At 45.1% G+C, this 25,686-nt stretch overlaps 1 protein-coding gene across 12 annotated transcripts in view; it reads right to left on the bottom strand.

The window, feature by feature from the left end:
• Positions 1-25,686, bottom strand: part of fnbp1b (formin binding protein 1b) — a gene marked incomplete at its 3' end in the record, with an annotated part of 128,583 nt that overhangs the window by 68,443 nt on the left and 34,454 nt on the right. For all 12 annotated transcript variants that reach the window (XR_013791888.1, XR_013791889.1, XM_079524163.1 and 9 more), the window contains exons 2-4: positions 22,009-22,124; positions 11,636-11,692; positions 10,107-10,254 (exon numbers count right to left, since the gene is read on the bottom strand). Coding sequence is in view for 10 of the 12 variants with exons in the window: in XM_079524163.1 (XP_079380289.1) it covers positions 10,107-10,254; positions 11,636-11,692; positions 22,009-22,124 (321 nt within the window). The remainder of the gene's footprint in view (positions 1-10,106; positions 10,255-11,635; positions 11,693-22,008; positions 22,125-25,686) is intronic.

Below are 25,686 nucleotides of genomic sequence, written 5' to 3'. Positions count from 1 at the left end.
CGACGGGTTCATAATCTGAGACGATCGTCAAAATTTTTATTCATCCGCATGTTGACGGGCGTTTCACAACACGACGCGAGCGGCGCGGTTGGATGACGTCACCATCACCCTATTAGTATCCATGGCAACACCTTCCAAAGTCTCTCAACACGTCCTCCCCGTTGAAGATAAACCAATTACACCAACACACACACGCACGCGCCGCACACACGCGCACACACACACGCACACACACACGCACACGCACACACACACACACACAGCACCAGAGGATAGCCTACGACAGCTGCGCAAACTTGGAAAACGTAGAGGAAAAGCGTGATGATAATCAGGACATGTTTGGTTGAACAGACACATGCAGCCCATGTGATGTTTTCAGTTGTTCATGTTGAACACACAGACGGAGCCATCGGTGGTTTGTTTAAGATAGTACATCATGTCACAGGATGATGTGACATATCTGACAAAAGTATTTGGTTTCGGTTCAAATGCAAATATCTAAATCTCCACACTTTTCTTATTTCATTATTTTCTTTTTTCCTCCCATGTATGCTACTGTCCACACACATTCACTAAGGGGTTCTCTCTCTCTCTCTCTCTCTCTCTCTCTCTCTCTCTCTCTCTCTCTCTCTCTCTCTCTCTCTCTCTCTCTCTCTCTCTCTCTCTCTCTCTCTCAAACAACAAGGTAAATAGCCACACGGAGAGAGAACAATGTTAGTGCCTCAGAGAAAGTAGGATACCAGGTAAAATAAATAAATGAACCTACAGTAGCATCTGTCTCCTGGCACAGAAACATCCCAAATAATAAAAAAAGCCATGACTAAAATAAACAAGACAGGGACTAATTACGGCGTGGCTTCCATGTGGATCTGGGACTTCATGTGGCCAGATCTATGATGATGTCTCCATGTTTATATTTCTGTGGAACTATTATACAGTTTATTACAGTATGCATAATATGCACATTGCCTGTTAGATTATGCACATTACCTACACACGTCTGGAACTGCTGCATATTTATAAACTAATGTACATGTCTAAGACAAGGTCATATATTTGTTTGGGCGGCCATAGCTGAGTGGTTAGTGAGCCCGCCCGGGGGAACCAGGGAGCTCCTGGTTGTCCCATGGGTACGATTCCAAGCCAGGTCAGCAATGTGTCGATGTGTCCCTGAGCATTAACCCATTTTGGACTGAGGTCGATTAAAAAAAAGGCTTCTAAATCCTAACATTTTTCTGAAAAACCTATGTTTCTATGTCAGTTGTGCTCAACCTTTTTCATGTCAAGGACCCCCAGAATTATCTCTATTGGGCCACGGACCCCCATCTCAAAATATGTTGTTCCAGGGACCCCCCAGAAGTAAATATTTTAGTTAAAAATGTTTGCTCTGAAATATATATTCAAAGATTTGCACCACATTTTCACATTTTCACGCTATGAGCTTGTAGATCTGCTATTTTTCAATAGCTAAATTATAACATAATGTTTAAAACACCAAAAGGGGTTCCCGCCCAAAATGGGTTAAGACTCTTAAACCCGAATTTCTCCTCGAGCGCCGCAGAATGGCTGCTCACTGGCCTTTTTCCATTGCTCACTGACGTAGTTGGTATACGATGGGAAAATGCTGAGGACGAATTTCACCTATGTGCATAATATACTGTATATATACTGTATGTTTCACTACAAGTGAGAAAAACGCCCCCCCCCCCCCTAATGGAGACGGAATGCCCCCCCTGGCCGCGGCCACCGGGGCGAGACACAGCATCGGAGGCTGGGGTGGGTGATTGCCGGCCAACGGTGGACCCTGGTTGGCCCGTCTGCCTCCCATTAGTTCCCAGTGTAGAGTTACATTTAAAAAATATATATATTTTGAAACAATAATTAAAAACAAAATGTCGGAAAGGGACCCATAAGAATGTGTCCACGACCCACAAATGGGTCCCCGACCCACTGTTTGGGAAACAGTGCTTTAGGGAAGGGGTTCTCAACCCGTGGGTCGCGACCCCTCGGGGGGTCGCCAAATTATTTTGGGGGGGGGTCCCCAAATTTTATTTTTTTTGCAACTGAATGGCTGGAAAATGGAAATGAAGAGTTTACATGGTACACATAGTACATGCATACACCTTCCCTAATGATTATATCTGCTTTCAGTATTTATTTATGGTGTATTGTCTCTATTATTAACACTTAGGCCGCTAGCATTTATTGAAAAATTAGGATCTAATTCACGCCAGCATTTTTTTAATTTGAGCTCTTATTTTGAAAAGCCGCCATTTCCGGTCCATGAGTCATAACCTAGGAAGCTACACGGAGCGGACAGGCCTTGTTTACCATCTGAAGCCAGACCGGAGCTCTGGAGAGCTCTACATCATCCGATCTGTGCCGCCAAAGAAACGCTGTTTTGACCAAAATGCCATCTGGGACAAGGAATAGGAGATACAGGCGATTGAAAGAAATGGATAGAATGGATTCTTATGGCGACGACGATCTAAGATGGGCGATCCAGTGCTGTGCTAACAACACAGCTAGCTAACCGGCTAATGTGAGTAGCATTTTGGCTCAAGCAATCGAACGCGCTATAAAAGCTCAATTGCCGAAGGCCGTCGGCAATGGCGTTAAGCGGCAGTATCAAAATTAGGCTTCAATTGACTTTAATCGTCGGCAATGGCGCGCTAAGTGTTAAGGTTATTGTAGCAGTCAATTTATATTGGGGGTCGGGGTGGGGGTCCCGAGACATTGCCAAAGCATTTCCGGGGGTCCCCGGCCTAAAAACGTTGAGAACCCCTGCTTTAGGGGGCCGCGCGGACACTTTTGAGATATTCCAAGTCCGGTCCTGATCCTGTAAAAAGGTTGAGAAGAACCTCTGTCTCACAACAGAGAAGGTCGATAAACTGTCAGGTATCACTTTACAACGACTGCACTGTGTACAGTTTATAAACTGTCAGGTATCACTTTACAACGACTGCACTGTGTACAGTTTATTACGACAAGTGTCGCGGATCACTGTCACTCCCCATGGGGACTGGCCTGGTCGTGTTTAAGGGTCTTTATCAGGCTTCATTAGAGGAGACACCTAAGCCGAGTGTGATCTCAGGTAGCCATGACGGGTGAGCGGAGTGGAGCGGGACGGCCGTTGTGCTGAGCCCAACGTTTCTAATGCCGCTCTCCTCAGCACAAACACTGAGAGGCCACTGAGACTATTAGACCGTTCATCCCATATTAACCCTGTCTGCTTCCACCATGCGCCAGCAGCAGCAGCACTGCTGCTGCTGCTGCTGTGCACACAGGAGCACTGAATGAAACCTTATTGTACCTCCAAATAACTCTTACTGAAATTGAAGAAAGAATTAAATAAGATGGTAAATGGTGCATTTATATAGCGCCTTTATCCAAGGTGCTTTACATAGATGGGTAGACAAACAGGAGAAGGGCGCACAGACAAACAGGCAAACAGGAGAAGGGAGCACAGACAAACAGGCAAACAGGAGAAGGGAGCACAGACAAACAGGCAAACAGGAGAAGGGAGCACAGACAAACAGGCAAACAGGAGAAGGGAGCACAGACAAACAGGCAAACAGGAGAAGGGCGCACAGACAAACAGGCAAACAGGAGAAGGGAGCACAGACAAACAGGCAAACAGAAGAAGGGAGCACAGACAAACAGGCAAACAGGAGAAGGGAGCACAGACAAACAGGCAAACAGGAGAAGGGAGCACAGACAAACAGGCAAACAGGAGAAGGGCGCACAGACAAACAGGCAAACAGGAGAAGGGAGCACAGACAAACAGGCAAACAGGAGAAGGGAGCACAGACAAACAGGCAAACAGGAGAAGGGAGCACAGACAAACAGGCAAACAGGAGAAGGGAGCACAGACAAACAGGCAAACAGGAGAAGGGAGCACAGACAAACAGGCAAACAGGAGAAGGGCGCACACCAGTATTGGTGAGGTGCTGAAGGCCTAAGGCGATAAAAAGGCAGTGCACACTCATTGCCACCATTTTATTAAAAAGAAGCCAACGTTTCGACATGTAAGGTCTTCTTCAGGGAATGCAATACATACAGTAGATTGTGCATTACATTCACACACACACACACACACACACACACACACACACACACACACACACACACACACACACACACACACACACACACACACACACACACACACACACACACACACACACACACACACACACACACACACATGATTTTTCTATAGAGAAAGTAGCAAGTAGCATTACATTTACAAACAATAACACAATGTGGACATAATATTGAAGGATGCAAGGTGTCTGCCCAACGGCAACGATAATGTCGGTGCGGGGTCATTATTATTATTAGCCTGTAGCTTTAATGCTTCAGACTGCAATGATTAGATTTGACTTCATTATCCCCCTGGTAAATGTGTCCTCCTATAAGGAGCAGTGAACAGCCACCAACGCAGGCTGGGGGGCACGCCCAGAGAGGAACACACCGTACACAGTGTTCATTCAACATGCTAGACGATACAACCGAGAGGGTAGAACATGTAACCGAGAGAGTACAACCGAGAGGGTACACTACTACTACACACACTACAAGTTATGTTTTGTACATTTTGTGAGAGCTGTGCGTGTGTACTCACCAAGCTGCTATTACCACCGTTACAGCAGAATAGCTTCTACTTTAAGTATCACTATATCACTATTCACTATCCTCCTACACCAGCACAGCTTGCACTGTACTATACTATAGCTGGTCTGGAGTCAGTGTCTATAGAGCTTCCTGGATATCTCCTACACCAGCACAGCTTGTACTGTACTATACTATAACTGGTCTGGAGTCAGTGTCTATAGAGCTTCCTTGATAGCTCCTACACCAGCACAGCTTGTACTGTACTATACTATAGCTGGTCTGGAGTCAGTGTCTAGAGCTTCCTGTGTATCACTATATCCACTATCCTACACCAGCACAGCTTGTACTGTACTATACTATAGCTGGTCTGGAGTCAGTGTCTAGAGCTTCCTGTGTATCACTATTCACTATCCTACACCAGCACAGCTTGTACTGTACTATACTATAGCTGGTCTGGAGTCAGTGTCTATAGAGCTTCCTGGATATCTCCTACACCAGCACAGCTTGTACTGTACTATACTATAACTGGTCTGGAGTCAGTGTCTAGAGCTTCATGGATATCTCCTACACCAGCACAGCTTGTACTGTACTATACTAGCTGGTCTGGAGTCAGTGTATATAGAGCTTCCTGGATATCTCCTACACCAAGCACAGCGTGTACTGTACTATACTAGCTGGTCTGGAGTCAGTGTCTAGAGCTTCCTGGATATCTCCTACACCAAGCACAGCGTGTACTGTACTATACTAGCTGGTCTGGAGTCAGTGTCTAGAGCTTCCTGGATATCTCCTACACCAAGCACAGCGTGTACTGTACTATACTAACTGGTCTGGAGTCAGTGTCTAGAGCTTCCTGGATATCTCCTACACCAGCACAGCGTGTACTGTACTATACTAACTGGTCTGGAGTCAGTGTCTAGAGCTTCCTAGATATCTCCTACACCAGCACAGCTTGTACTGTACTATACTAGCTGGTCTGGAGTCAGTGTCTATAGAGCTTCCTGGATATCTCCTACACCAGCACGGCGTGTACTGTACTATACTAACTGGTCTGGAGTCAGTGTCTAGAGCTTCCTGGATATCTCCTACACCAAGCACTAGTCTTGCATGCATGGATTAAAGGGACATTTCACCGCTGGAAGAAACTGCAGTCACTAATAGTATTTCTAGTAGATAACATTTGAAATTTGCACCCTATGGCCAGAAAAGGTCTGTGTGTTTGACTATAGCGTTCGAATGCATTGCTGAATTTCTACAATGCCCATAATGCTTTAGTGCAGGGGTTCTCAACCCGTGGGTCGCGACCCCTCGGGGGGTCGCCAAATTATTTTAGGGGGTCCCCAAATTATTTTAAAAAAATATATATATATATATATTTTTTAAAATTTATTTTCATGATTTTTCAAAAATAGCAGACCTACAAGCTCGTAGCGCGCCACTCGGTGGCGCGCTATGAGCTTGTAGATCTGCTATTTTTCAATAGCTAAATTATAACAATGCTAAAAACACCAAAAGGGGTTCCCGCCCAAAATGGTTTAAGGTTATTGTAGCAGTCAATTTATATTGGGGGTCGGGAGGGGGCGGGGCGGGGGTCCCGAGACATTGCCAAAGCATTTCCGGGGGTCCCCGGCCAAAAACGTTGAGAACCCCTGCTTTAGTGCACTTCCCCTCCTTCTGGAGAGGGGGGAGGCTGCATGGAGGTGTGACTTTGTAGTCCAGGAAGGAAGTGAGACCACATTTTCATGACAGGTTTTTGGTCAGGAACATGGCGTCATGGCGTTTTAGTAACATTAGTATTGTCCCTGCTGTCAACCAGGTTAAAGAAATCACAGATTGAGGCTTTAACCTTTGCTTTCATATGAGATATCCGACCAAGACTATTACTATTATTAAGAAGATGCTTCAGAACATTTTTTGACCACATCAAATGCTCTAAAAGAACAACCGAAAATAGACGATCTACAAGTTCTCAATGCGCGACGCATTGAGAGCATGTTTTCGCTGTGCAACCAAAGAAGACATGATGATGGATGGCTTCTATATGGAATCAAAAAGACTGAACTCAGCCATGGAGACTGAGAACTTTAATCCATGCACACATGGCCAGACTGTTGCCTCCCACAATGATCAAATGCTTCCGCCATACAGTCTGGAGCAACGGCGGCTCTCAATTCTGATCATGAACAAGCGATGAAGCGGATGTGACAGTATACCGTTAATGTAAATGTCCTTAGTTACTTTCCACCACTGCGCACTGCAGACACCAGCACAGCTTGTACTGTACTTAGCTGGTCTGGAGTCAGCGTCTGCACTAGAGCTTCCTGTGTGCGTGCGTGCGTGCGTGCGTGCGTGCGTGCGTGCGCGTGCGTGCGTGCGTGCGGAATCATCAGAAATAAGCGCAGGAAATGGGCTTTAGATAGTGACACCGCATATGGCCACCGCTGCAGCTCACAGTCTCTACACTGTGTTTATAATGCGAACAGGTGTTCTTTAATATGTTTGTGTGTTTCTGGGCGAGTGCACGAGTCCATCTGGTTACAGTTGTACAGTACACTCCTCTGAGTTAGATTAATCACCCTCGGGGCCCTGCTGAGGGGGGCTAACATTCAGCCAATATACCAGATCGGCAAGCTCACAATGTGTCACTGCAAGTTTAACCCATTCTGGTGTTATGTTATACTTTAGCTATTGTGAAATAGCAGATCTACAAGCTCATAGTGCGGCACCGAATGCCGCGGTACGAGCTTATAGAGCTGCTATTTTTGAAAAAATCATGAAAATGTGGCGCAAATCTTTGAATATATATATTCTTTCACGTAACGTATTTAACTAAAATCTTTGCTTCCAGGGGGGGGTCCCTGGAACTACATATTTTCAGATGGGGGTCCGCAGCCAAATACAGATAATTCTGGGGGTCCTTGACATGAAAAAGGAGTATAGCTGAGTTTATGCTATACTTTTGATGGTTTTGTATTTGGATCGTGAAAAGTAACAGTTTTGGACACACAAGGTTTCCACCCGACAGAGATAATCTGCTTTGATATTGACCAGGGAGGACGTGGCTTTTAAAGAATTCTATGTGGTCCCAGACATGTAATCTCTGAAGAAGACGAGACAACACGAGTATAAGATAAGACATTATTTCTGTGTCCAGGAGGACACAGGGGCCCCGGACCGGTCATGAGGGTCTGCTGCTGTTGGCCAGGAGGACACAGGGGTCCCGGACCGGTCATGCTGTTGGCCGGCGTTCCCGGCTGTCCCAGTGTGTATCTATATTTACTCAGCCATGACCTCAGCGCAGGAAGGATCGGCTGGACGGAAGGAGGGAACGGCTGCTCTCTCTCTTTCAGCGTACTAGCGTTAGCCCCGGCAGTGTGTGTGTGTGTGTGTGTGTGTGTGTGTGCGCGTGCGTGTGTGTGTGTGTGTGTGTGTGAGATAATAGTCCTATACTATAGTGCAGTGTGTCCCCACACTAGGGACCCATTATAATGGGTCGCTAAAATAAACAAGGTTTTTCAAAAAAAAAATCTGAATGTTAAAAAAAAATAAAAAAAATAAAAAGATCCATGTTTCCTAATTAAAAACAGTGGTGAGAATATCCAATCTACAAGCCAATCTGCAACACACTATTTGTATTTATGTATTGGAGAAAAAAAAGGGCTTAAGTGCTTAATTCATAATGTCATGTTTGTTTGTTTTATTTTACTTTGTGTCTTTTTTTGGGGGTCTTGACTCGGGGGCTGAAGGGTCTGGGAACCCCTACTCGACTGTAATATTCAACTAGATTAGTTTTTAGATTAGACATGGGGCCCAGAGTGATATTTGTTTTCAGAGCCCGTTGGACATACTGTAGAAACACGCAACAAGGTATACGGTAGCATACTGTAGAAACACGCATGTTTGTCGGACCAATGACTATAGCCTGAACTAAGTATAGAGCGTCGCAGTCCCGCCCCCTACCATGGACCAGGAAATGAAACCCAATGCATTTTTCCCATAGACATTTCTTAAAGTATTTATTTAAAGACGGTTACGCCGCGGACAAAGCCAACTCGAGTCGTGACAACTCATGACAACACAAACAATATTTTGGACCAAACAAATAATTACAAAGAAGAAAAACAACAAAAAAAGTGTTGTAACCTGCCGTTTTTTTCTTCTTTCTAATTATTTGTTCGGCCCAAAAAATTGTGTTTGTTGTCATGATTTGTCACGACTCGAGTTGGCTTTGTCCGCGGCGTAAACGTCTTTAAATAAATACTTTCTGAAATGTCTATGAGGAAAATGAACGGAGAATCATTTCCTGGTCCATGGTAGGGGGCGGGACTGCGACGCTCTATACTGCACCCGTACAGTCTACAATACATCTGCTGTTTACTGAGGACAACACCAGTGTGCAACTAAAGTATAAATCAGGCTTCACACACACACACACACACACAACAACGTGTCAGGGAGAGGGGGGGGGGGGGTCTGTTTAATGCTGCAAATGACGGAGTGGAAAAAAGACTCCTACAAAAGCTACGTTCCCCCCCGCCACCTCAAAGTGCTACGTCTCCGTCCAGATGGCCTGGACCCCCTTCAGTGACGACTGAAGGGGGTGATCTCAGCGTTATTCCGCTCTCTCTTGTCAGTGCTGGGAGCGTGACAGGCTCGTGTCTTTAGAAGTATACGGGTATGGGAAGGATTCTAGAAGCGGGACTGTGTATGTGTGCGATGCTGATTGAGTTTGTTTTAGTTGGAGACGGTCACTATGTTGAAGAATCATGAGGAACAGTACAACAGGATGGGCTGAAGTGAAATATGCTTTTGTAGAGTAACAACAATAGATGGGAGGGGGGGGGGGGGGGGGGTCAACAGATTGTTCAGGGAGGGGAAGCCGGGCTGGGAGGGTCATATTTGTCACTGCACGTATTCCTATACGATCTGGGGTGGAAGTTGGAGCGTTGGGGCGGCCGGGAGGAGTAGGGCGAAGGCGCTATGTCCTCCCGGTGGGGGCTCCTCAGTGGTATAGGTGAGGATGCAACTATAGCATCGCGTAGCCAGCCTTCATCTGCCTTTATCAATGCATTTTGCCCCCAGGAGGATTAAGTCTGGCCCCTCTCTGAAGTGGGAGGACGAAATGGAGACGGCCAACCAGACTCGTCTGGAACCAGGCTATAACCAACCAGGGCTCAGTATTCAAATATGGGGCGGGAGTCGCGGAAAGAAAATCTAACACTGGGCGCCCGCTGGCCAAACGGTCCAGGCGCATGCCACATATGGCCTGACAGCGCGTCGCGTGTTCGAGTCCCGTTCATGACGACCTTTGCTGCATCTCTCCCTCCCACTTTCCTGTCTGTCTTCACTAATAACTATCAATAAGTAAAAGTAAAAGCCCCCCAAAAAAATCTAACCCTGAGATATCCACGCAATGATATTAGTATCGCTACGCGAGGCTAGGATGCAACAGCAGTGACAACAACTCACAGAAATGTAAAAAGGCGTCTTACCGATTTCCTCTCGGTCTTATGCTCCTGCAGGTAGTTGGTCAGCACGCTGATGATCTGAGAGTTCAGGTTCTCCGAGATGACCTCGTGTTGACCGGCGTAGTCGTTCAGCTCGTTGAGGCTCGCCAGGAACGCTCGGCAGAATGTGTATCTGTGCCGGAAAAAATACACAGGAAGTGACATCACAGAGACGATTAGGTGGCGAGGCAGTTACAGTATGAACGTTTTAAATCAGTAATCCATTGTACAGGCCTCTGTACAGGCTGTACAGGCCTCTGTACAGGCCTCTGTACAGGCCTCTGTACAGGCCTCTGTACAGGTCGGCTGTTGGGTGCTCACTGCTCGCCCAACAGGCCTCTGTACAGGTCGGCTGTTGGGTGCTCACTGCTCGCCCAACAGGCCTCTGTACAGGTCGGCTGTTGGGTGCCTCCTGCTCGCCCAACAGGCCTCTGTACAGGTCGGCTGTTGGGTGCTCACTGCTCGCCCAACAGGCCTCTGTACAGGTCGGCTGTTGGGTGCTCACTGCTCGCCCAACAGGCCTCTGTACAGGTCGGCTGTTGGGTGCTCACTGCTCGCCCAACAGGCCTCTGTACAGGTCGGCTGTTGGGTGCTCACTGCTCGCCCAACAGGCCTCTGTACAGGCTGTACAGGCCTCTGTACAGGCCTCTGTACAGGCCTCTGTACAGGTCGGCTATTGGGTGCTCACTGCTCGCCCAACAGTCGACTTCGCAACGTTCGCCACGGCAACTCGCTCGCTTTAGCTCGCTCTGTGGCGTCTCTTGTGGCTCTAGTTCGCTTGAGACGGCGCCCCTCCATCGCGGCCTATGGAAAGGACTTCAGTGTAATATGTACGGATGTGGGGTTTTATAATAATAATAATAATAATAATAATAACTTGAATTTATATAGCGCCTTTCATGAACCCAAGGACGCTTTACCAAATGTACCAACAACAAACAACAACTATATGCCATAAGCCTGAGAGAATAAGTGTCTTTTCAAGGCAGCCTTAAAAAGAGTCCAGTGTTGGAGCATGACGAATCTCTATTGGAAGAGAGTTCCACAGGGTGGGGGTGGGGGGGGGGCTGCCACACTGAACGTTCTGTCCCCGAAGGTTCGCTTGACTGCCTTGCGGGGACAGAGAGGAGGTCCAAGTTTGTGGACCGCAGGTTCCGTGTCACGGAAGGTTTATGGAGGAGGCCTGAGAGGTACTGTGGAGCTACAGGGCTTTTTGACATTTTGTAGGTGAGAAGGAGGAGTTTATAATTGATACGGAACTTGACAGGAAGCCAGTGCAGTTGTTTGAGGGTGGGTTCTAGTATTGATTTGCCAATCCGTGTTATTTCACCGTGTTTGGGTGAGACCGGGTTTGGCCCCCCTCCCTGTGTGTCTGGAATAACGTTTGAATTGAATTGAATCATTCAAATTACATTGTATTCATTCAAATAAATCCCGGATTGTCTGCTTTAAAAGCGGCCAATTGCCTTCTTCTAAAAAAAAACACGGAAACAGAAAAATGAAAATAAACTCACTTGCTCTCCTCCTCTTCTCGCGAGCTCTTCTTGGGTTGATACTTCTTTGATAGATTTCTGTAAGGGAAAAAAAGATCCAGTCAGTTTTGAAATACGAATACACGACCACTGTTTCTCAACATGGGGTCTGGGGTCCACGAGGGGACCCTTTTGGGGTCTGTAACTCTGACAGTTACTATAGCAGAGTTAAATGTTATCTCTGGGGTCCCAAAGATTAAAACAAAAAGGCAGTGGTTCTCAAGCAGTGGTCCGGGGACCACCAGTGGTCCTTGAGGGGGTTCCAGGTGGTCCCCAGCTAAATGAGGGGAGAGTTGGTAACCAAATGGACCCTTATAAATCTTTAACCCATTTAGGCCTGACCTCAAAATTTAAAAAAAAATCTTCTAAATCCTCCAGTTTTCTGAAATAAATATTTTCACGATTTTTCAAAAATAGCAGACCTACAAGCTCGTAGCGCGCCACAAATGTCAGCTTAGCAGATGCGATTAAGCTTGGTTGCTAAAAGTTGCACGTTGAGAAATGTGAGTAATTAGCATAATATGTGACCATACCATTAACATCCTGTTTAAGTATCATGTGATGTGTCAAACTAGGGGGTTTTCATGATGCTAAAAAGTGGCTATGGACGTGTTTTTGTGTTTTTGTGCAAAACTAATGCGTGGAATGGATTAATAATCGTGAAAACCCCCTATAGTTTGACACATCACATGATACTTAAAGACTGGTGAAATTTAGATATATATATTTTGCCTTATACAGGATGTTAATGGTATATGGTCACTTATTATGCTAATTACTCAAATTGCTCAACGTGCAACAAGCTGAATTTCATTAAATTTATATACTAACCACCATTTCTGGGTTCATTAAATTTTCAGTAGACTAACTGCATTTCTTCCTATTATTATTACTGTCCTTATGTGTACACATGTCACATGGTCCACTGCAGAACTGGTCTGCCAGAGTACTACTCTCTCATATTAACCCGTTTTGACCTGGGAACGATTCTACAAATGTCTTCTAAATCCTGACAGTTTTCTGAGAAACCTATGTTTCTATGTCAGTCGTTCTCAAACATTTTCATGTCAAGGACCCCCTAAAATATATGTAATTGGCCTCCGACCCTCATATGAAAATTGTTCCAGGGACCCCCCAAGAAGCAAAGATTTGAGTTAAAAACGATATATTCATAGATTTGCGCCACATTTGCACGCTTTTTCAAAAATAGCAGACCTACAAACTCGTAGCGCGGCATTCGGTGCCGCGCTATGAGCTTGTAGATCTGCTATTTTTCAATAGCTAAAGCATAACATAATGCTTAAAACACCAACAGGGGTTCCCGCCCAAAATGGGTTAATGAATGACCCCCCCCCCCCCCCCCCTCTCTTCCAGTAGCAGTATAAGTCATTGCCCCAGGACTCAGGAGAAGCACACACACATACAGAAGCAGTCATCAGGAACGAGAGAGCTGGAGTTCCGCACAGTACACTGTATGTTGGCCATGTCCCCATTTTGACATTGAGTGGCATTGGGCCCGTGGCGTGGAGGAGTTAAGTTGAATTGTAGGCCAGGCCAGCCATGGTGACACTGCTGTCACCAAGCAGGAGGAGGAGATGGATGATGGATGGACAGGCAGCGTATGGTATAAGTATATGGCTGAGACAGCGCGCCGTAGGGCTTTCACTTCTAGTGACTTTTACTAGTTGACTAGTTGCCTAGTCGACTAGTTGTTTAACTAGTCCTACCTATTATGTAAAAAAAAATTACATTATAAATACGTTTATTTTTATTCTTTTTAATAATATGTGTACATTTAGAAACGGTGTACATTGGTGACTATAACTATAATCTACCTGATCTTGAGGCCTACAAAAACGTTTTGATTGTTTTTGTTTGTTTTCATGACCAACGAGGTCAACTAGTATAGTGGATTTACTAGTCGACTAGTTGAATAGTCGACTAGTTGCTTAAAGCCCTAGCGCGCCGCTTACATACAATTTACAAATGAGCAGTATATGCTCTTTATCCATAAGGCACTTCACAATGTGCATTACCTTCCCCGATTACATTCATACACCGATGGATGGCGGAGGAAACCATGCAATGCCCCATGCTCGTCGGGAGCAGTTAGGAGGAAACCATGCAATGCCCCATGCTCGTCGGGAGCAGTTAGGAGGAAACCATGCAATGCCCCATGCTCGTCGGGAGCAGTTAGGAGGAAACCATGCAATGCCCCATGCTCGTCGGGAGCAGTTAGGAGGAAACCATGCAATGCCCCATGCTCGTCGGGAGCAGTTAGGAGGAAACCATGCAATGCCCCATGCTCGTCGGGAGCAGTTAGGAGGAAACCATGCAATGCCCCATGCTCGTCGGGAGCAGTTAGGGGTTGAGTGTGTCTTGCTCAAGGACACTTCGACACTAACTCTGGGGGAGTGTTGTTTTTGGCAGCAAATTTCTATTTTAGTTTAGTCCTAGTGTTTGGAATGAAACTTCATTTAGTTTTAGTCATATTTTAGTCACCTGGAATGTTTTAGTGTTAGTCTAGTTTTAGTCGACTAAATGTCATGTGATTTTAGTCGACTAATTCTACAGTTGATTTAGTCGACTAAAATGTGTTTTGGCGAGCCGTGATGCTGTCGTAATGGCTGATTTTACACTTGCTGAAAATAGCCGATCTACACTAACTCTGGGGGACCAAGTCCCCCAGGTCCCCTCCGGTTCCCGAGCAGCCTCTCTACCTCCTGAGCGACTGCTGTTTCTCAACGTCAGGTCCGCGGACCACCAGGGGTCCAAATGGACCTTCACAGGTCTCTAACTTTTTTTCACCCCTTTCTTTTTTTACCCAGTGTCAATTGTCTAATGCAATCCTGGGCGCTATACACTCGCTCTGCCAACCTGGGGAGAGAAACGGACCTACCTCATGCTTCCTTCAATGCATGAGGAGTCCAAGCCGCGTCTTTTCACCTGACAGTGGGGGAGTTTACCCAGTTACGCGTGGAAGGACCACATTATATTCCAACCAGTTCCTTTCCCTTCCATTAGGTGCCCCGGCTGGCCAGGGGGAGGCAGTTTAGAGACCATGGATTACTGCATGTTTTTTGTGATGGTACCTATACCCCCAGGGGACACGGGGATAACATGCAAACTCCACACAGAAAGACCCTTTCGCCAAACCCACCTATAGGGTATTGGCACTGATGAACACGCCCCTAGAGCCCACAATCTAGTGGGGATCGTTTGAAATGAAAAAGGTTGTGTGCCTATAGATAATGACATGCCCAAGATGTGTTGGGCATGTCGTTATGTTGAATGACGTGGTTAACACGCCCCTAGAGCCCACAATCTAGTGGGGATCGTTTGAAATGAAAAAGGTTGTGTGCCTATAGATAATGACATGCCCAAGATGTGTTGGGCATGTCGTTATGTTGAATGACGTGGTTAATGATCACGCCTAAAGGCCTTTTCCCAAGACTTTGTGGGATAGTCAAGGGTGGGTTTATACTCTTGTCTCTTTTCCAGCTGTTGTTCAGGTGCCTGAAGGCCTTCTCGCACGGGAAGCGAGTGAACACGCTTGCCGCCTAGTCATTAATTTTCAATGAGAGGTGAGCATTCAGGTAGGGGGGACATGTCTGACATAGTGACATAATGAGATATTGGATGGAGCCCGCGCACACCACAGGTACAAGAAAGACGTTCTTTATTGAGAATTCTGACAAGAAAGACGTCCTTTCTTGTACCTGTGGTGTGCAACAGGGCTCCATCCAATATCTACTGAAGTTTCTTTAGCCCAGCCTGTCGATGTGCGTATTCTACGTCCGCTATAGTGACATAATGACACATTTCACATAGTGACACATCAAAAAGCACCGATGTGTTGCCTTCACACACAGCGATGTGTCGTCTGATGCATGATGTCACTGTGTTTCTCATTAACCCTTTAAACCCTATATATTGGCGCTGGCAGGTGGAAACCTTGTTCAAAACCGCTATACTTTTCAGAACACTCCTGTACGTGTACGTGGAACCAGTGTCGTTGTTATTTAGTCACAAGCTCTTGTTATTGGTTACATTTTTATAAAACCACTGCAATGTTCTTTTCAATATCTCAGAGATCTGGGGGGGAAGGCAAATAATGAAAAGACACACACACACACACACACATAAGGAAAAAAAACATTTTCTCCCAATTTATTGATTTTGTCCCAATTGATATGTATGCCAATTCCCAATGCCCCAGCCTCTCTACGAGTACTCCATCTCTGCTAACGCTAACCCCCCACGATAAGTCATTGGGAGGGTGAAGATATAGCCTCGGTTCTCCACCCGGTACTCAGGGCCGTCAAGCCACCATCTTCTTTTCACCCGACAGTGAAGGGTCTCACTTTAAATGTTAAATGTTAAATCTTAAAAATAACAAAAAAAATACATGATCTATACAAGCTAAGACTTGTGTAACAAGTAACTTGTTATACACACGACGACACCGTTGCGTGAAGAAATAGGGTATTCATTTACACAAACGATGCATGAAAATGTGGAGATACGAGGTATCCGTGCGACGACATCAGTGATATATTAATATTAACCAGGACCCTCCAGGGGTCTACGTTAGGCCCCTACTTGTTGTACCTCACCGGAAATATAGCGGATCCTAAAGTTGTGAGCCTCATGGTAGATCAGCCATTTTCACTGAATGTTTACCCCATAATATAATATATACACTATATAGATAGGTTTCCGAGACGCGTTTGAAATGTGAGAAATGTTTGATGAAACCGTTACCATAATTAGTGTGCCTCATATAATTATATGAGGCACTCACCAGTTTACATGACAATACAATAACTCACCAGGCACTGAAGGGAATAGACAGTATAATGGACACTAAAATGAATGTCTCTGTTGTGTGGAGGTGCATGGTTATAATTCCAACGGAAATTAATAATGCATGCTCCAAAACAGTAATGTTCTGGCACTCTGTTTGCACTCCATCCTCCTCTCTCTACTATACCCCTCCCTGTCTGCTCTGTTGCTAGGCAGAATATCACTCTCTTCATTTCTCAGTCATCCTCTCTCTCTCTCTCTCTCTCTCTCTCTCTCTCTCTCTCTCTCTCTCTCTCTCTCTGATTTTAGAGAAGGATTTGGGTGTATATTAAATTCTGGACGGTCGGGAACCCCTTTTGGTGTTTTAAGCATTCTGTTATACTGTAGATCTGCTATTTTTGAAAAATTGTGTACCGCAAATCTTTGAATATATATTCTTTCAGAGCGAACGTTTTTGAACTAAAATCTTGGTCATGCAGGGACCTGGAGGGGGGGGGGGGGGGGGGGTCCCTGCATGACCAACATGTTTTCAGATGGGGGTCCGCAGCCAAATGCAGATAATTCTGGCGGTTCTCGACATGAAAAAGGTTGAGAACCACGGACATAGAAACATAGGTTTTTCAGAAAACTGTTAGGATTTAGAAGCCTTTTTTTTAAGAATCAGCCAGTCCGGGGACCACACTTTGAGAACCACTGTACTCTCTCTATCTACTGTAATATGGATTATTAGGTCAGTGGAATTTTGGGGGAGGGAGGTCATTCACATTGCCCTGCACCAGGCTACAGGCCATTACAGTGCAAGAGGATTAATCCTGGATTACACAAGTGTGCATACGTGTGTGTGTGTGTGTGTGTGTGTGTGTGTGTGTGTGTGTGTGTGTGTGTGTGTGTGTGTGTGTGCGTGTGTGTGCGTGTGTGAGAGACAGAGAGATTGGTGGGTGATAGTAACAGCAATAGCACAGTTCTAGTGTGGTCTGGTATGTCTGTAAAAAATATATATATATATTCACAAGCTCACAACACATCGCAGCGCGACGTGTTGTAGATCTGCTCTTTTCACCTAGAATAGGGTTCACGTGGTCAATTGTATTTTGTTGGAAATAGATGATCTACACAAGCGCACAGCAGCGTTGCATTGTGACACCTTTTGAGCTCGCATAGATCCGCTATTTTCGCCTTTGATGACATGCTCAGAATAGGGACTATGGGTTCACGTGGTTAAAATGTACATGACATACAGAATGTTCATCCCGTCTTTGTAAGTAGACTTAGAAATAAAACTAGTGTTGTTCATTACAAGTGGCTCTTATTTTGATGAGGCCGTTTCTGCACAGGAAGTCCATTTCACATTTTGTAAACAAGCTACGATGGATGAGCTGTCAAAGTGCTAGTCGCCACGTTAGCGACCATATAGGCTATTTTCAATATGAAAACCATGTATGATCTGTCACTTAAACAATGTAGGTTACACACGTTGGAATTAAACATGGAACCTGCAGCATTAGGCGAGTAATTATATGTGTTGGACGTTTGTGGTTGTGCTAGTGATAAACGGACACCTGCTGCTAGTGGGATCCTCCTGCTGCTTAACGACTGACTACAAATACACTGGGCAGCTTTGCATCTTTGTATCTTTTGCATCTGCCCGTGTGAAAGCAGCATAACGTTGTGGCAGGATACGTACAGGTGCTCCTTTGAGTACTAGCCAAAAATAATAATGTTCCCCCCTGCTTATATGAGACAATTTAAAATGAAACAAGTGGCTCAGCCCTGCGGTCGCTCTCGCCTATAAGGCGTCTTACTGGTATTATATTTTATCCAACGCACTTTACAATGTGCGTTACATTGATTGACCCATTCACACACCACTGGCGGAGGAAACCAAGCAAGGCACCGACCTGCTCATCAGGAGCAGTTATGGGTTCAGTGTCTTGCTCAAGGACGTCACTTCGACACTAGCCTCGGAAACCCAGACGTTTTATTTACTTCGACACAAACACATGGGAAGCCCGGGATCGAACCGGGAACCTTTCCGATTCCCGAGGCAAGCGGTCGCTCTACCTCCCGAGCCACTGCCGCCCCAATAAATAAAATTGAATAGACAAAAGTGGAATGGCCAATACCATTAACCCATTCTGGGCGGGAACCCCTTTTGATGTTTTGAGCATTATGTTATACTTTAGCTATTGAAAAATAGCAGATCTACAAGCGCGTTGCGCGGCACCCTATTTTTGAAAAATCATGAAAATGTGGTGCAAGTCTTTGAATATATATTCTTTCATAGCGAACATTTTTAACTCAAATATTTGCTTCTGGGAGGGGTCCCTGGAACAACATATTTTCAGATGAGGGTCCGCGGCCAAATACAGATAAGTCTGGGGGTCCTTGACATGAAAAAGGTTGAGCACCACTGACATAGGATTTTCAGAAAACCTTTGAATATGAATCCTGAAGTAGTAACAGTTTTCGACATACAGTATGAGGTTTCCACCCGACTAGACGCTATATTTTGACATACATAATCTCTGTAAAACCTAATTTCCTCTTTTGTGTGTGTGTGTGTGTGTGTGTGTGTGTGTGTGTGTGTGTGTGTGTGTGTGTGTGTGTGTGTGTGTGTGTGTGTGTGTGTGTGTGTGTGTGTGTGTGTGTGAGAGAGAGAGAGTGAATTGAAGTGAATTAAAACAGCTGCGCCATCTGTTGAGTCCCAGGTTCAATAAAAGCCATCCAAAATCTTGCATTAAGCTGCGAAAGAGTGAATAATATAATCAAACTATAACTAAATAAAATGTAAAGCACTGTTGTCCATATCCCAATATGCCTTTTTTTTTATCTAACATTTTCAGAAATTAAAAATAAATGTTAGAAAAGAAAATTTCATGAATAATAATAAAAAAAATAAAAAAAATAAGAACAGTGTGTACAGTACAGTATGTACTTGTGCACCTCAAGTATTCTTCTCTCTCACACCACTCCAAGTTTGTTTTGCAGAAGGTCAAATTAGCCCCATTCAGGGCGGGAACCCCTTTTGGTGTTTTAAGCATTATGTAACACTTTAGCTATTGAAAAATATCTACAAGCTCAGCTTGTAGGTCTGCGTTTTTTTTAGAAAAATCGTGAAAATGTGCTGCAAATCATTGAATATATATTATTTCAGAGCGAACGTTTTTAACTCAAATCTTTGCTTCTGGGGGGGTCCCTGGAACAACATATTTTCAGATGGGGGTCGGCTGCCAATTACATATATTTTTGGGGGTCCTTGACATGAAAATGTTTGAGAACGACTGACATAGAAACATTTTTTTCATAAAACTTTCAGGATTTTAGAAGACATTTGTAGAATCGTCCTCAGGTCTAAATGGTTTAAAAAGGAAACTCTAGCCAGTAAAGTTATGGTATATATACACAGTAGACCTATATTCAATGTAGAAAGAGTAAAATGTTCCAGGTATATTCAGTGATTTCACTTAATTCAAATATTTTTTTTGTTTTGTTGTGATACTATAGTGTGCTGACCATATAAGGAGTTCCTCCCTGTCCCCAGCTAACCCCTGGGGGTCAAAAAACCTCCAACCCCCTGGGGATCCAGGGGGGTCCCCAGCTAAATGATTGATAGTTAGGAACAACAATTTGTACCCTTACGGGTCTGTAACCCCGGACCCCCAAAATGATACGTATTTCGCCGCAGACCACCATCTGAAAAAGCTTTGTGACAGGGACCCCCAGAAGTTGGCCGCAGACCACCCTCTGAAAAGGCTTTGCGTCAGAGACCCCCAGAAGAGAAGATTTATATATAGACTTATAGATATAAAAAAAAAACATTTTCAATATTTACTTGCGCAAGCAGAGCACGCAAGTACTGCGATCGGCTGGGTATGTATGTATGTCGTGGTATGTATGTCGGTGTCTCTTGTTTAAGACCGTAGCCCAATCAGGGACCAGCATCTCTGGCAACGTCATTGTTAACAGCCAATGAGAGACCAGTATTCCTGGTGATGCCAGTGGTGAGCGCACCTCATGGCGTGCTCTGCTTGCGCACAAGTTGGCACCTTGAGAGAGAGTGCATTTCTAGTTATAGACTATCTATTATCTGGACGCTTTTGGATCTTTTCAATAGCCAACATGTAAATTGATAAAGTGCTTAAAGTGATTTTCAACCTATCTTCAAAATAATAATTGGACCTCCTCCTCCTTTTCAACCTTTTTCTCATCAAGGTCCATTATTTATTAGGCATTTGAGCCACGGACCACCATTGGATGACATTTAGCCTCTCAGACCCAAAACGTTCTCATCTCACTTTCTTCACATTCTCTAATTGTGTAGACTTCTTGTAAATTAAGTAATGCAGATATTTAACAATAATTTAACTCTTGAGTGTGTATCAATGGAAGGAATATAGAATACACCCGCACACTGTGTATTTTCTCGGTACAAGAGTATTTTCTTTAATAATGCATCGTTTCGGTCCCTGCGTGTAAAATTTGGTTAAAGACCTAAGTGTCCATTTGGTTACCAACTGTCCATCATTTAGCTGGGGACCACCTGGAACCCCCTCAAGGACCACTGGTTGAAAACCACAGCTGTAGACAATCTGGCATTCTGAATGGGTATAGATATGTCGGTCAGACGGTATGGAATTGGGTCACATAATACTTGGTTTTATGTTTTTTTTGGTATAGGTTTTAGGATGGGTCTCCTGCAGCTTGTTGTTGGGACGTAAATGCAGTAGGAGAGGGATCTCCTAAGCCCATTGGCCCATCTCTCAGAGCAAAGGGACCAGTCACACGCCTCGTCTCTTTGCCAGTAAACCCAGTGGAGGCGTCAGGCACGCACAGTATGTGATGGGGGGGGTGGGGGGCGGGGCCAACACTTGTGGTTGGAGGGAGAAACAAATGTGGGTCAGACTGTTGGAGGATGATAACGCTGATACCTCAGTCACCATGGAAACACAAGCTCCACCCCCATCCCCCACTAACCTAACCTGACTTCCTCTCAGAGCCCTGAAGCACAAGCCAGTGACAAAAACAGAGAGGGGAGGGGGGGGCAGAGAGGGGGAGAGAGAGAGAGAGAGAGAGAGAGAGAGAGAGAGAGAGAGAGAGAGAGACATAGAGGGGGGGGGGATAAAGAGAGATGGAGAGAAAGAGAGGTGGGAGAGAGGGACTGAGAGTGAGACAGAGAGATAGGGAGGGAGAGAGAGATGGAGAGAAAGAGAGGTGGGAGAGAGGGACTGAGGGAGAGAGAGAGAGAGAGAGAGAGAGAGAGAGAGAGAGAGAGGCAGATCGAGGCATAGCAAACAACAGAGGCCGAGAGCCTGAGCTAGATTTATGCTCCAGGCCAAGGTTTGCACCTGAACTCATCTCTCACTGCAGGAACAATAACATAACATCGCCTCGTTACAACACCTGGATAAAGAAGCAGCCCGTCTCTCACCGAGGAGCAATAACGTCACCCTGGTTGCAGCAGTACGTGCAGCGCGGTGATGGACACACCGAACCCAACACACCATCGCTCACGCATCCTCCTCCTCCTCCTAAGACCTATAAGTGCTCACCTCATTTGCTTTGCATAGCTGGCTTCGATCTCCGATCTCTCCTTGACAAATTTGGTGTACCGCTCGACAAACTCGATGCCCCACTGCGTGTGCTTCTCCAAGTTGTCAAATTGATCCTGCAGGAGGAGAGAAAGACGGAGCGGACGATTAGAACACGACGAAGTCAGAGAGTGGTGTTGGCGATAGTATGAATCAGTGGGTTTTCAACCTTTTCCCATATCCAGGCCCATTATTTATTGGGTAATTGAGCAACAACGGACCACCATTTGATGACATTTAGCCTCTCAGACCCAAAACTTTTTTGTTGTCGTTGGACAAGATTTTGTCCACAATTCCATGCTGTATCGATGTTGGTACCATATAGAGATAACAGGCAAACGTTGAATTGTGTAGACTTCTGGTAAATTAAATAATGCAGATGTTTAACAATAATGTGACTCTTGAGAGCGTAAAATGAAACCAAATGGTCCCGGCTCAAGATTTAAAGATATATAAGGGTCCATTTGGTTACCAACTTTTCCTGGGGACTACCTGGAACCCCCTCAAGGCCCACTGGTGGTCCCCGGACCACTGGTTGAAAACCGCTGGTATAAATGATCAAACATGTGCTGCATCATCCGCTGCAATAATGAAAAGAAGCATAGAGAAATAAGAAATGAAATAGAATAATATTATGCAACGCTCCCTACTACTATATTATTTAAGCCTAGCTGCACCAGCTTGTGCGGCTAGGCTTATAAAACGAACTGGACACCTGGTTTTAGTTACAGATGGGCTATGTGTAATAACAAAGGATTATAATTCCCAGTGAGTGACACCTTTTTAATGCTTTTTATCCTTTATATTCATAATATCATTTTTCATATTTGTCTTCTCTCAGTTCTAAACTGTGCTCTCAGTTCGGCCTGGGCCGCGGCTGAGCGGTCCCGAAAGGCCGTATGTCTCCCCCCCATCTCTCTCCCCCTTTCCTATCTACTGTACCCAATCAATAAAGGCAAAAACGCCCCAAAATATCTATCTATCTATCTATCTATCTATCTATCTATCTCTCTATCTCTCCACTTTGTGCAAAATGCAACAAAACTTGATACAACGATACATTTTTATATTTCGTCTAATTAATCACCAGTAGCCTACGTCTGTACTCATCAACCGTATACAGTACAACAACTATGTATAGGCTATACTACAAGTATACCTATTCTGTTATGGACCAACGTGAAGTCACTTAGAGCCGGGACATTATGGACAAAAAAAAATCAAACATAAAACAAATACCTGAAGACTAGCTGGTTTGTTGACACAACATTTACACAGTGAGAGTTTTGATAGATCAAAATTCCATATCAGTAATGCCTTTAGTTTATATAATATCTAAGTGGGTAAAGAAAGACGAACAATAGTCTTGTCCACATTATGATGAATAGAGAGGAATGTGGAATGCAGTGGTGCACGCAGCACATGTAGTGTGATGGTTAATTGGAGTGATCAAAGACATCAGTTTGGGGCTTTCCAGACAAAAATAATGCCTATTCTAGTTAATGACATTACTCAGTTTCAACGAGCAATCATGTATCTCTCCACTCGTCAGAAGCAGAAGCGGGGTGGGTAAAGGGCAAGGCAAATGACCTCTAAACCTCTAAACAACTAAACAACATTTTGCAAATGTAACTAAGGGCTAGTTACATTACTAGGGCACTGATAGCAGGGGTCTTCAACAGGGGTCCGGGACCCCCAAGTCCTAGGGGGTCCTCACTCCTCAGAGCTTTTTTTTTTTTTTTTTACATTTACCTACTCGAACCCTAGCGTCCCTATTCTGAGGGAAGCATTAGCCGAAAATAGCCGATGTACAAGCTCACACCGGCGCGAGGCGGTGTGATTGTACATCGGCTATTTTCAGCAAAGAGGTTTGAGCATAACTGTCTGAAAATACACATGGACGTGAATCCAACACAACGATGGAGCTGTCAAACAATATGAAGCTATCTATGAAATCTATCTGTCTCTGTGTGTACAGTACGTACGTCTGTCATCCATGTACTGTAACTCCAGAACCGTTCGTCCCACCGACTTCAAATTCGACAACCGCGTGCCACTGTTCCACACCCCCACAGGGAGTGGTTCCACTGTTCCACACCCCCACAGGGAGTGGTTCCACTGTTCCACACCCCCACAGGGAGTGGTTCCACTGTTCCACACCCCCACAGGGAGTGCAGTCAGTGCCCGGTGTCGAGTCCGTCGGATAGCCGGTTGTCCAGAACCAGCACAAATGCCTCTGTCCGGACACTGGACCTGATCACCGCCTATATCTCCATATGAAGCTGGCCTGTTCTGACATCACAATGATGTTCTGGCATCATGCATAGACTCCATATTTGGGCAAGCCTGACAAAGAACTCCATATATGGGCCTAAAAGGGACACAGACGTAATAACTGGGTGGGGGCATGCATTTCCAACTTGCATCATTCCAAGTAGGCCAGTGCCAAAGGTTTAATGTGCAACAGCAACACAATTTTATACAACATGTAGTGGGGGGGTCCCTGCTTCATCTCTCTCTCTCTCTCTCTCTCTCTCCTTGGCTTGAAAAATGACCCCTGCCCTACAGATTTAATAACCCATGGAGCTATTCAAGCTGTGCAGGGTCGTTTGTTCTTCTGTGACATCTGCACAAATCACATGGCTGACGTGACGACAGCTTGAGGTCATCTATCTTATCATGGCCGTCACATGTGCTCCCCCACACACTGCAACGGTTTCCTGTGTAGCTAGACATTGTCTCTCCGCTTCGTACCACAGCATCATCACGGCAAAGCAGCGTTGTCTGATACTGTACTGTAAACTGTAGCTTCCAGGAAATAAAGACACCATGTGTGATCTCCAAACCCTTGGCTGCATGTCGTCGTTATTATAAGTATCTCATTTAGAAAGCCTCTAAAACAAATGGTCAATGGACTGCATTTGTTTCTCCAAAGCGTTTTACAATGTATGCATTTTCACATTCACCCATTCACTCTCACACACACACACACACACACACACACACACACACACACACACACACACACACACACACAGGCGAAGAAAAAACGTGCAAGCCACCAACCCAGGGGTCACCAACATACAGTCCGTACACGGACAAATGTGTCCGTGACCAATTTTAGTTTTACACACACACCATTATAATGTTCTCATTTTGATCATAACACCCATATACTGAATGTCAATCTCCAGGTTTTCTTCAGAATATGTATTTCAATTATTTATTGACTATGACAAACTATGCCAAACTATAGTCCAAACTATGGCCAAACTAGTACTAGTGGTTCTCAAATGTTTTATTTGCAAAGATCTCCTTAACTCTGGAACGAAATGGACCGCTTGGTTCCATTTGAACACTCTCAGAGTCACAGACCTGTTATTCAGGGCTATCAATTTGTGATTCTGGTCATATTATCGTCCACTCATTTTGTATGTCTGTGGCAAAAAGAAAACATGTTGACAAGCCAACATGGCGATGACCACCAACCTGCTCATCATTAGGGGTTTTTGGCGTCTTGCTCAAGGACACTTCAACACGTAGTAGTCAGCAGAAGGAGCGGGGAGATCGAACCTGTCGACCTTCCGATCCCAAGGCGGTCGGCCGCTCCACCACCTGAGCCCCCTGCCGCCCCTCACC

Source organism: Electrona antarctica (assembly GCF_951216825.1).
Source record: "Electrona antarctica genome assembly, chromosome: 16".
NCBI lineage: Eukaryota > Metazoa > Chordata > Actinopteri > Myctophiformes > Myctophidae > Electrona > Electrona antarctica.
The sequence above is the reverse complement of the archived record's forward strand: the minus strand, read 5'-3'. Positions and strand labels throughout refer to the sequence as shown.